Genomic DNA, 12,593 nt, shown 5'->3' with positions numbered 1-12,593 from the left:
CACGGGTACACTACTGGAAGGCAGCTCCGATCTAAAGCAGTGCCACAAAAAGACAGCCGCTGCTTCTGATCCAGGAGGTTCGGGGACAGCGATGGGGAGACGCTACAGGAGGTGAGACTTGACAGCTGCTGCTGTTGCACATGTGCCACTGATGTTCGCTGCTCCTAAATCTGTTTTTACCCGTGTATGTTTCTGGAAAGCTTGCTCAACACTTTTTTCAACCTATACAGACCCCAGTATTAAAAACAATCTGACCGTGTTGTAACTTTTATTAGTAGTTCTGCATTAGTTCAAATTGGTTAATAGTTAAAAATGGCAGGAAACTGTTTTACCTACAAATGACCTGATGTATATCTTCTCCACTGGCTCCTGGTTAAAAACCCTGGCTCTGTGTTGATATTAAATTATGAATCATCTTATGTATTTTCAGCACCAACGTCCCGTTTGATGCTTGTTAATATGATCATATTACATGCACTATTGCCATTCCACTCAAATCTTAGTTGGCATTAAGCCACATTATTATTCTCTATGATTGAATCACAGTCCCACGTGACTCTCTTGAGACTCTAAACTTTATTTAGGCTGTCCTGCCACAAAACTAGATCAGCAACTTCTGGGTGGGGTGTGAAGCGATTGTTTCTTATGTATGGCAGTGTTATGGCAGATGCTTGTAAGTCTGGGATATTTGTGCAAAACTACTATTGTGTTTAAAAACTACGTGAAGACAAAATAAGGTTTTTGTGGCTTTTAGTCAACATCTTTTAGCTTTAAGGTATGTATGCTGTATGCTAGAGTACTCCTAAAAGTTAAGAAAATACAGATTATTTATTTATATTCTAAATCAATATTTATGTATTTATTTATATTTTATTATTAAAGACTGTTTTATACTCTCTCACACACACACACACACATATATATTTATTTATTATTATTATTTTTAATACGTGACAAGACCATTAATATGTCTTGTCTAAACTTCTTGTTTCAGTTAAAAAAAAAATTATCAACACAAGAATGCCAACTTTCTTTTGGTCTGAGCTGCTTGTAGGAAGTGCACAAGCAGCTCAAGAATTATGTTGCATTTTTTCAGACATTGTTCACTGTAAATCAAATTCTAGTTCAGATGGAAAACCTTGAAATATGGTTTTAAATTACCATTGTATATAAATTTGAGGCACAATTGTGGCACACATATTGTGCTCTTTGGGAAGTAATTTCAGTTTTTTTGTCACTGATAACAATCTTTAAAAAATTTTAATTGCACTGACCTTGTACATGGTAGCTCTTTTTCTTCAAATAGAGTATTTCTGTCTCAGTCAAGTAGAAGAATCTGGAAAGCCAGATTTAGAGCATGGTTAAATGCTTCAGTGGATGCAAGGTGATATTTTTGTAGATTTCCTCAAAGCAGAGCTGAGTCATACAGTTCATGTTTTTCTGCTAAATTTAAAATAATGTAAGATTGCATCACTGTAGGAGGATGCATGGTGGGAATAGTCGTGTTCAGCTGTTGTCTAGGCATATCTCTGCACTTGACTCAGATTATCAGGCACAATATTAGGCCTTATATGCAAAGGTTCTAGAAATTTCTCCTGTTTGTTTGGTCTTGTGATGGCTGAGTTTAAACAGTAAAAAATTAAGGTGTATGTGTAGTGATGTCATTCTTCTCAGCCAGGACTTGCTCTGCAGATCAAAGTGGGAGGAAGGGGGAGCAATAAAACTGTCCAGCAATATTGGTCCAGCAATATGGTGGTAAAATATTGTACACTCAGCAAATAAACAATAAGTACTGCCAGAACATGTTGCCAATTGGGATCCTGGAGGATTTCCCACAGATCAGTGCTTCTCAGCTGGTGCGTTGCAACCCCAAAATGCTTTTAAGATAACAGGACTGTATTAGGTTTCATGGTGGCCACGTCACATGGAAATACTAACTGATTTTGAGTGAATTGCCTGTGACCTTTGATCCTGGAGGTCAGTTAGAGATGTGTGTCTCATGTTTGCTAATGTTTCCTTGTTTAACTACTATTCAAAAGGGGAATTTGGGGCATTAATTAAAAAAAATGTATTGAAAAATTATATTTTTCAGCAAGGAGGCGCATTAAGTTGATCAAAAGTGAAAGTAAAGGCACTTATAATGTCACAGAAGATTTCTATTTCAAAGAAATGCAGTTCTTTTAAACTTTATATTCTTTAAATAATCCTGAAAACAAAATGTATCACTGCTTTCACAAAAAAAAAAACTGTAAAATCTAACTTATCCAAAGAATCATGTGATACTGTAGACTGGATTAATGGCTGCTGAAAATTCAGCCTTTGGAATAAATTACATTTTAAAATGTATTCAAATAGAAAACAATTATTTTCAATTGTAATAATATTTTACTATATTTTTGATCAGATAAATGCAGCCTTGGTGAGCATATGAGACTTCTTTTTAATAAATGAGCTTAAGCTGTTTTATGCGCCGACTAATCTGATTTATAGTGTGATTTAGCTGTATGTGGAAACACTTACAGCTCTTAACTACAATAATGTTATTAATAATATTTTACTATATTTTTGATCAGATAAATGCAGCCTTGGTGAGCATATGAGACTTCTTTTTAATAAATGAGCTTAAGCTGTTTTATGCGCCGACTAATCTGATTTATAGTGTGATTTAGCTGTATGTGGAAACACTTACAGCTCTTAACTACAATAATGTTATGTCAGGTAGTTGCAACTGAGCTGATGTTAACTTATGAAAGATTCCAGTATAGCAATGCCCTGTTTTAAAAGATGTTGTTTGCCAAAATAGCCTGAAACACTAGCAGGAAATGGTACTGTGAAGTTCTACCATCACATCTCATTTGAACTGAAATGCTACTCTACTATTGCACTGTATCTGATGGCACAGTAATCGGACTCTCCTCCGCTGCTGTATGGGTCTGGGGTATTGGGTGCTGGAGCCGGTCATGTGTCTGACACAAGAGCTGCCGCTGGTTAGTCTGGTTGCAGTGACCTTTGTGTGGCAGGCCGGGTTCAAGGTTAAAAGGATCAGTTTAGCTTTAATTCACAGGATCTATGAAGTTAAATGAGCTGAAATCCCCATTAACTGTAAAAATTTGTACAAGGATATCAAAGTTAAAGACCCCATTAAATTGCTTAAAGAGCACAGTGTTCTTTCCTGTGCTGACTTATTTGTTAATGGAAAGAGGAAATTTGGTTGTCAATATTTTTCCAGGAAGACAATGATGGCACATTTAAATATGTGTATCTGCTCTAATTTTTTTACTAGTATCAACAGATGACTTAAAGTTGGCATGAAATGAAAATTCACCATATCTCTTTTCTAAATGCATGTTATTGATCTTATTGTGAATTATTCATCCAAGCATACGTTTAATTTCTAAATTTTTTGACCTCATAAGTAATTAAAATGTCACAACTCGATCTTCTGGCGAAATTACAGACTTCTCTCTCTCCAGCTTACATTTTTTTATTTCCAATAATCCGTTTTACCTGAATGGACGTGACAATATGAAAGAAAAGATTGGTTGCTATTTCTGTTCCATCGTGACTTTGAAAGCTAAAACACGGAAAAAGTCACAAAACCACAAAACATCAGTTTTGATTTCATAGGGTCTTTTAAAATAAGTTTCTTGGTTGCATTCCCTTGTTCATAAAGACATTCATCTAAAGGAGGGGTGGACTCGCCTTCAGCCTAAATAATGAACCCCTGCTTCCCTCTAAACCGTGTCAGTTATTCACTCTGCACATTTCAACCTGAAATTCTGGTTAGGCCTGTCGCAATAATCAATATATCGACCTATCGCGCAATATATGTACATGACCTCAATCATTTTTGGTGACGCAATATATCGCACATTATATTTACTTAAAAATAATGTCACCATGTTTTGTACATTCCACTTGCGCCTGTGTCTTTGCAGCTTCTCGTACATAACGTGGTGTAGTCATGAGGTGCTCCTGGAGGATTTCCCACAGATCAGTGCTTCTCAGCTGGTGCGTTGCAACCCCAAAATGCTTTTAAGATAACAGGAACGCATCAGGTTTCATGGTGGCCACGTCACATGGAAATACTAACTGATTTTGAGTGAATTGCCTGTGACCTTTGATCCTGGAGGTCATATATATAAATTAAAAAAAATGCTTCTACATAAAAGTTTCATCTGCAGATATGGCCTTGTTTAGGGATCTGTGCCTTTGTGCAAAAGGACATCTGACTGCTAAGTAGTGATTGTGTTTTTCAGCAATAGTGTGCACCCTTAATTTACAGAGAAAAGAAGGTCAGGGGGAAATCTGTAGATGGAAAAATCTCCATACAAGTTCTTTGTGCATTTTTCTTTTTTTGTACTTGTTACTTTGCATTTTTTGTTAGAAAATGTTTATTTACTATTTATTCAAGTTTTTTAAGGTATCCAATATTTTGATACTTAATTTCCATGATCTAAATATTCTTAAAAATTAAAAGTTTGTTGTCATTTGGAAGTGTGTAGGCCTTCTCTCATTATTATGCTGTTACATTTTGATGATATATTCAGTGGCATAAAATGGTCTTTAAAATGACAATAATAGCACTTATCGCAATTATTTCTGGGGCAATATATCGCACAACAAAAAGTTGTTATCGTGACAGGCCTAATTCTGGTCTGTTCTTGCATCCTGGGAACAGGAGCTCTAGATCAAACATAGGCCCAAGAGGCATCCTAATCTTGACAATTTGGTGTCTTATTTTAGCTCTTCTTGTGAAAGTGTGTCAGGTTTGATAGGAAAAATACAGGGTCTTGACAGGGTGTCATCCTCTGAAATCTTTTTTTAAATTTCAGAAGGATTAAAAACAAATCTTGACAATTAATTATCTAAGAAACAAGTTAAGGGTGTGCTAATGTATCTAATAACCACTCTGAGAAGATTTCAGTGGACACAGTTTTTTTTTTTTGTCAAAAAGGCAGCCACCCATTTGTTGATATTGAATACATGTATTTTTGCACCTCCTCATACTGGGTTGTCAAATAGCGGCGGTGGTCCTTCCTGAGGCCATTTGAAGGAGCCTGTCAAACAGAGCCGTAACTAATTCTGGCATCTCTGTCAAAACTGCTCTTCCAAGCTCCGCTGAGCAGTCAGAGACACTCAGTGGGGCGAGTGAAAGAAGAGAAGAGTGAAAGGGAAGACGAAAGGAGTGAGGGAGGAAGTAGAGAGCCTGAGATGTAGCACGTGCCTCTTTTTCAGCCTTAGGAGTGCAGCATCTACAGTTTCACCTATCCTTCATATGTGTTTTGCCTTATCTCATCCCATTTGCATTATCGTTACATAGTTCATTGCAAGGGCAGACTGTGTGGCATGCAATTCCACATCAGCTGTTGTTTAAAGACAAAAGGAAATAAAAACTGACCCATTTACTTCCTTAAAAAAAGTCCTTCTTGTTTGTGAACATTATTTTAAACTTTATTTATGTTATTTTCAGTTTCCGGTGCCGTTATAGAAATGCTCACGCCTTGATTCATTTATTCCAAGAATCAAAGTATTCAGTAAGAGGGGAATTACCACCGTAAAGCCAGTTTCCTCTGAAAATACGTCACATTACCGAAGTTAAATGCGTTATGAATGCCATTTCATTTTGTCTAATGGGGGAAGCTAACAGATAACTTCCTGTATTATGTTACAAGATGATGCGGTTTTTTGCTGTGTTAAAAGCAGGAAGCATTACATTCCTCTTTCTACCCCAGGCTGTTACCAGACCTTGGTTTCTCAATGTCACCTCAATATCTCTCAGAGAGTCCCGTCCGTCAGACCTGTCATAATCTATTACATGTAGCTGTAGTTTTTGAAAGTGCTCCACTTTTCTCTACTTCTACTGCTTTTTTAACATATTCATTCTGCAGTTTAACTGTTGATTTAAAGGCTGTCCAGGTCTCATGTCTAGTCCTTTTTTTATAAATCTGTTCTGAAAATCTGACGTTTTCTGAAACAAAGACAGTTTTGTTTTTTTATCTTTTGAGTTTGTTGGGGTGCGTTGGGGCATGTCTGGTTCACAATACATCATTAAGAAAAGCTATCTCTATGGGCAAACGTGTCGCCCTCAACTTGTGATGGCTTTGAATTCAAATGGAAAATGGACATATGTTTAGACATAGGTCTGATGTCCAAATATTGGATATGTATCTGATTCATTGTAAAACCACAATTGGAAGTGGCTCAGAACGGATGTAAAAAAATCAGATCTTTGTGTTGACACGTGTGGAACAATATAGTGTTTCTACGTAATTATTTGTTAGTTTTTTAACTACTTATCTGTTTGCATTATGCAGTATAATGTAAAAAGTATATATATGTTCTTAACTCCCTCCACTTTGACCGCTAATTGATCATGGTCACTTATAGAGCTAGTATTTGGCAGTCGGCGCTCTACAGCCATACCAGAATATTTGGGACATTGATCTGGGCAGCTGCAGCTGAGATGTCTAAAAGCATATCCTATGCCAACGTCTGCCACTTAGGGAGCTGTTGTCTGGTACCCGCAGACATGAGGCAAGCCTTTGGCGTCGGACAGAGAAGGAAGAGACCAAGTTTTCCTGAGACGTTTTCAAACTGACTTCTTAAGAATTGAGTGGAAGTGATCTAACTGGCTTTCAAGATCACAGTTTGAGGTTGGAGGAGGGGATATGCTGGTTTGATTTGGGCTAAGAAGATACGTTTGAATCCCATGAGCCCATGAGATCCGTCAGAAACAAGTCAGCCTGCAGAGCCTGAATTTCTTTCTACTTTGGAATACAAAAGAAGATATATTGAAAAATGTCTCAGTATTTTTTGTTCAGGTTGTTTCTTGCATAATTCAGTGTTCTTGTGTAGTTTATTTAATCCTAAAGTAGGCTTATCGTTTGGTACAACAGGATCTTAGTGCCTGCTCTGGTAATACACAGAATTATACATCTGTTCTTTGCCAAATATGCTGACCTGAAAATGACCCAATCATTTATTCATGTAAAATCAGACGTGCATTTAGGGTCTCACTTTTCCTGCATGGTTAATGCCAGGTATATACAATTACACTAAAATGGCTAAATAAGAGTCAAACGACTGCTTAGTTTTATTTTTTGAGCATTGCTGATGTCATAGTAGATTTCAGATTGACCAAAGAAATGCGGTGAGGAGGAATTCTCTCTTATAAATTCTCAATTAATAACTAATGGGTAATTAATAGGTTAATGGGTAACAGAGTTTGATGTCTTCATAAATATTGTGCTGCTGACTGCTGCCAATCTGCGACTTCTGAATAAACTCACTAGTGGTTTTTCAAGTTTTAAAATCTTATCTATATTTTAATATGTATGCACTGTACTTGGTGATTTCAGAGTGTGAAGTGTTGTGGTGTATGAGTGTTTGGCTGTGTAGGAGTAGTGTGTTGGAGGTTATCATTTTTAGAGAGTTGCATCCTGTCAAACAGAGAGACAGACACATACACACACACACACACAAATGGAAGTAAATTACTAAGGTGGTGCACTAGAACAGAACCAAAACTGTCAAATTACAGAGCAATCAGCAGTGAAAAATGAATCAGTGCAGTGATTCATGATACATATTATGCTCTAAAGCATGACGGTAAACTGAGTAAAGGTTCCCATCTCTCCACGTACAGTACCTTTCAGAAGTTTGGGGTTGGTAAGATTTTTCCTTTTTCTGAAAGAATTGTGTTATGCTCACAAAGTCTGCATTCATTTGATTAAAAAACAGTAATATTGTGAAATATTTTAACAATTTGAAAGATTTTTTATATATATTTTGAAATGTAATTTGTTCATGATCTGGAAAAACTGTCATTACTCCAGTCTTCACAGTGTCACATGATCCTTCAGAAATCATATAATATACTAAAGATATACAAATTTGGTGTTCAACATTTCTTATTATTATCAGTGTTAAAAATGGTTGTGCTGCTTAATATTTTTAAAGATTCTTTGATATGAATAGAAAATGTCAAAAATCTTAATAAAATCTTACTGACCCGAAATTGTGAACGGTAGTGTACCAGCACATCTGTATGCTACAGTGTATTACATGAGATGCTGGTTAGTCTCTCACTGTCTGTATAATGCATGAGGCAGACAAGTGCATGTGTGCAATCTATTTGAGTAACTATCCAAGAGAATTATATGCATTGCATATACATGTTGTGACACTTAATTTAATATATGAACAAGCTTTCTGTTATCCAATTTGTTAAATATATTTCTGTTTATATTTTTGGCCAAGATTTTCAGCCTATTTTCTCTCAATCCTTCCTGTCTTTTTGCTCAATGCACTACTCAGAAACTCTCTGTCCCAGTGCAGTCTGGGCTCCTGATGCCCAGACAGCCGTAATAATGCCCATATGGCATTGGATCAGCATGACTTAACATAATAGTGTTACCCTGAAGGTGTTGAAGCTCTGGTTCGGATGTTCTGTGCAGACATTCACCTGCACAAATGGCGTGTACAAGCACAGAACTGAATCTTATAACCTAACCAGCCACATAGACAAATAAATGGCTAGTTCTAATGGATACTATTGCGTATATAATCAATAACATCCAGAAAGTTTATACACACACACACACACACACACACACACACACACAAACAGCAGTATTTGTGTAAGCACTGTACAGTAATGAGTCTCAGTGCAATCTGTGTGTGCTGTATTTAGCTCTGCTGTTGCACAATAGTCTTGCTCTCCCTCTTTATGAAGTAACGTGACATGTGGCCATGGTGACCCATACTTGGAATTAGTGCTCTGCATTTAACCCATCCGAAGTGCACACAAACAGCAGTGAACACACACACCGTGAACACACACCCGGAGCAGTGGGTAGCCATTTTTTCTGTGGCGCCTGGGGAGCAGTTGGGGGTTCGGTGCCTTGCTCAAGGGCACCTCAGTCGTGGTATTGAAGGTGGGAGAGAGAGCGCTGTACATTCACTCCATATGCATATAAGTATAATGCCGTTAGAGCTGTGGCTTATTGGTTATTTGCATGCTGACATTGATATGTGGCTTTGAGTTCTCCATCATCTTATTCCATCCTTTCCATAAACGCAGAAAACAATTGTTCCCTTTCAGTCGGTCACTCTCGACGTCCTCCGACGAATTGGGATCTCACTTAGAGGGACCAATCTACTTCGAGTGTAAACTAAACGAGCCAATGCACATTGGCATGCGATTATTGCATCCAGCTGCTGCTGATCACAGCGTGAGTATAAGTAGCGACGAAGGTTACGGCGCTGTCTCTGGGTCGTGCGATGTCCACTATGGCGCCGCCCGTCCAGGCCCCCGCCAAACCTGGTGGCAAGCGAGAGAGCAAGAGGCCCGGAGATGGGCGACCCAGAGGTGTAGGGACGTGCTCTTCAGGAGATGGTAAGCACACCACTCCCTCCCCCGGAGGAGGGCCGGGCGGAGAATCTTTTCATCTTTTTCCACCACTGACCTCTCGGTCGGTGGTACCCAAATTCTCGACAAAGAGGGAAAGGAGACGTCACGTCCCGTCGCCACAGCTCCTGTACCACCGCTGAGCGGCCGGGTCACCGACTCGGCTCCTCAGCGAAAACCTGAATATGCGCTGCATCTGCTGCCTACTTATACTCACGCTGTGATCAGCAGCAGCTGGATGCAATAATCGCATGCCAATGTGCATTGGCTCGTTTAGTTTACACTCTAAGTAGATTGGTCCCTCTAAACGAGATCCCAATTCTTCGGTCCTCCTCCTTCAGGGAACGAGGGTTACATACGTAACCGAGAAGATTCATTTATTCAGTTTGTTCCAATTTGTTTACATTGTAAATTGAAATTCTAACCTGTCTTTGTTCTTCATACTAGTTAGTCGAGTACAGTATTAGTTGATCAAAATGAGCATGTGTGTTCTGAAGGAGGCAGAGGAAAGGTCGTAGGGATGTTAGATGCCATGGTGGAATTGATCCAGGGTCAGCCGGATCAAACCGGATGCTCAGCTTTGGCTCGCGCTTCCTGGATTATTGCTTTTACTCTTCTTTCACCCTGTCTGGGACATTCTCTCTCTTCTTCATGTCCTGTCTTTGCTGACTCTCTCTCAGTTCTGCATTATTAATAGTTTTAGGAATATTCTCGAGGTTTCATATGACTGCACCTTTACTGGGTACATTTTCTGTGAAGAAACCAAAATGTATACAGTATATACAGTGCTGTTAAAAAAATTTGGGGTCTTTAAAATTTTTTTTTTGAAAGAAGTCTCTTATGCTCAACAAGGATGCATTTATTTGATTAAAATACAGTAAAAGCGGTAATATTATAAAATATTATTACAATAAACTGTCGTCTGTTTTAGTACATTTTGAAATGTGTTTTATTCCTGTGCTGCAAAGCTGAATTTTCAGCATCCATTACTCTAGTCTTCATGATCCTTCAGAAATCATTATAATATGCTAATTTGTGCTGCTTAATATTTTTGTGGAAACCATAATACAGTTTTACATATATATAATGTGTATGAGAGAGCTTGCATGTGTGTGTGTGTGTGTGTGTGTTAGTATTTGAGAGTTTAAGTAATCCCCTGGTCATGAGTTAGGTAGGAAAATTCCTTCCACTGTTTAAGGAAATGAAACAAGCTCAATAAAGCAGCTTTTCACCACAAACCTAGAATCGGAAAGTCACACTTTAATTTGTATATTAGGCACACACAAACACATACAGTAGAGCTCAGGGCAGTAAGTCAGACAGGGTGAGTTTGTTCCTCTAAGTGATCTCTTGCTCTCTCTGTAATTTTAATCATGACACTTTATACTCCCCGGCACAATTTAGAGGTCACTGCTGGCCACAAAGATGCTTACTGTCTGACCTCTGAGTGTGAGGGAGACCGAGAGAGGACAGGCCATGTTATGAGGATCGTTAACCCTTCAGTTCAAAAAGAGAAGAGTATGTCTGAAAACATTCCCAAACGAACACTTTTGTTCACATCTTGTACTTACACAACAATTATTTCATGTGATTTTTTTTATTTTTATTTAAAAACATAATTTAATATTGCCACAATGTATGCTTCAACTGTCCGAAGTGTTTAATTCATTTACTATACGTGTGTTAAAGGAAACAGAGTTTTATGTAATCAGTTCTCCTTTCTCTGTCTGCAGGGGTGGTCTAATGTGGAGGCTGAGGAAGATACTGATCTGGGTGCTGGGAATCTACATCACCATCCCTGTTATCATCAAAGTCTGTCCATCAATACAAGCAAAATTAGTATTTTTAAACTTTGGTGAGTATTTTCAGGGAATGTTTGGCCAAACTGTGTGTAAACATTGATATTTAGACCAGAGGTTGGCATTCAGACATCAGAGTTTTTCAAGTTTATTTGAGTTTTTTAGACATACTTTTTTTATCTTTGGCTCGTGTCTTGGTCAGTCTTTGTCAACTTTGGAAACGATGTCAGTTTTTTAGCACTTTGAGCATTTAGTCTAGTCTTTGTGAACATTTGTGTGTTCTTTGTAAATATTTGTGAGCATTTAGGCCTATCTTTGTAAACTTTTTATTTATTTACATCTTTAGAGAGTATCTTTTTAAACTTCGAGTATCTAGCCTGACCTGTTTTACCCTTTATATTTAGACCATTCATTTTCCATTTGCATTTTGTTTATTCAAGCTAAACTGCCATGTAAGTTGTAGTTATTTTGGATGCTTCTGTTGATTTTTAAATTGAATATGATAATTTGGGTCAGTTTCCATAATTTTATGCTGTTGCATATGTAGTGAAAGGACAAGCTTAGGGCATTTTGCCTCAAGCGGAATGTAGTATAGTATCCAAGGAGATTGTTACGCTGCATTTTCCCCTGTGAAATATTCAGCATGCTCAGAACAACTCTTAAGAAACATTCAGTCACGCATGCTTTTGTAGTCACTTTTGATCAATATAAAGACCCACAATCTCTACTTTGTTTTTAATTACTGATGCCTCAGCGCCTGTTTTGCAACATAATGTCTTTTGTTTAAAGTGATGTCCATCACAGAAGAGAATCTGCTGGATCTCATGCCATTTAATAAGACATTTTGAAACGTTGGGAGTTTGAATCCATAGTCAGCCTTTCGCTGAAACGACCAAACAAAGATATCATTCATCCATCAATCCAGATAAATGCCCACTCTGTTTGCCGCTGTCTCACTCCAACAGCCTCTCACACACGTCTCTCAGTCTTATCAAATAATTCCTATGTCACATCATAGTTTCATTTCTCTGATATTAGTCACGTTCTGTTGTGTTTTGGGCTGATGTTAGCATTAGCATTTTCAGCAGTGGCACACTGCGTCTGTCAGCTGATGTGTTTCTTCACACCATGTTCTGCTACTGTTTGCAGTCTGAGCTAATAATGCACAGCATGGGTGTAAAAGTGTGACTGTAAGCATCCCTGTGTCTGCTTTACTCAGAGAAAAATCTGTGACTAAGGTCGGTGAACTTAGTCAAGTCATCAGTCTCCTGAGAAAGCTTGTGGCACACTTTCAGTTCTTAAGTGGCAAACTTGAGTTTCTTGCTGCAAAAACAGCCATAATTCAAATTTACATGACTGTTTTCCATTCTCAGACCAAACAT

The 12,593-nt window shown here is 38.0% G+C and overlaps 1 protein-coding gene across 1 annotated transcript in view; it reads left to right on the top strand.

Annotated features, from left to right (window-relative positions):
- Position 1: 1 nt before the first annotated feature.
- Positions 2-12,593, top strand: part of LOC107553721 (monoacylglycerol lipase ABHD12-like) — a gene marked incomplete at its 5' end in the record, with an annotated part of 26,330 nt that continues 13,738 nt past the window's right edge. Inside the window, 2 exons of the mRNA XM_016236039.1 lie at positions 2-111; positions 11,146-11,267. Of these exons, the coding sequence (XP_016091525.1) occupies positions 2-111; positions 11,146-11,267 (232 nt within the window). The remainder of the gene's footprint in view (positions 112-11,145; positions 11,268-12,593) is intronic.

The sequence above is a fragment of the Sinocyclocheilus grahami genome, unplaced genomic scaffold, assembly GCF_001515645.1.
Source record: "Sinocyclocheilus grahami isolate Dianchi unplaced genomic scaffold, SAMN03320097.WGS_v1.1 scaffold18.1, whole genome shotgun sequence".
NCBI classification, from domain to species: Eukaryota; Metazoa; Chordata; class Actinopteri; order Cypriniformes; family Cyprinidae; genus Sinocyclocheilus; species Sinocyclocheilus grahami.
Note: the sequence above shows the minus strand (reverse complement) of the source record. Positions and strands in the feature narration are given on the sequence as shown.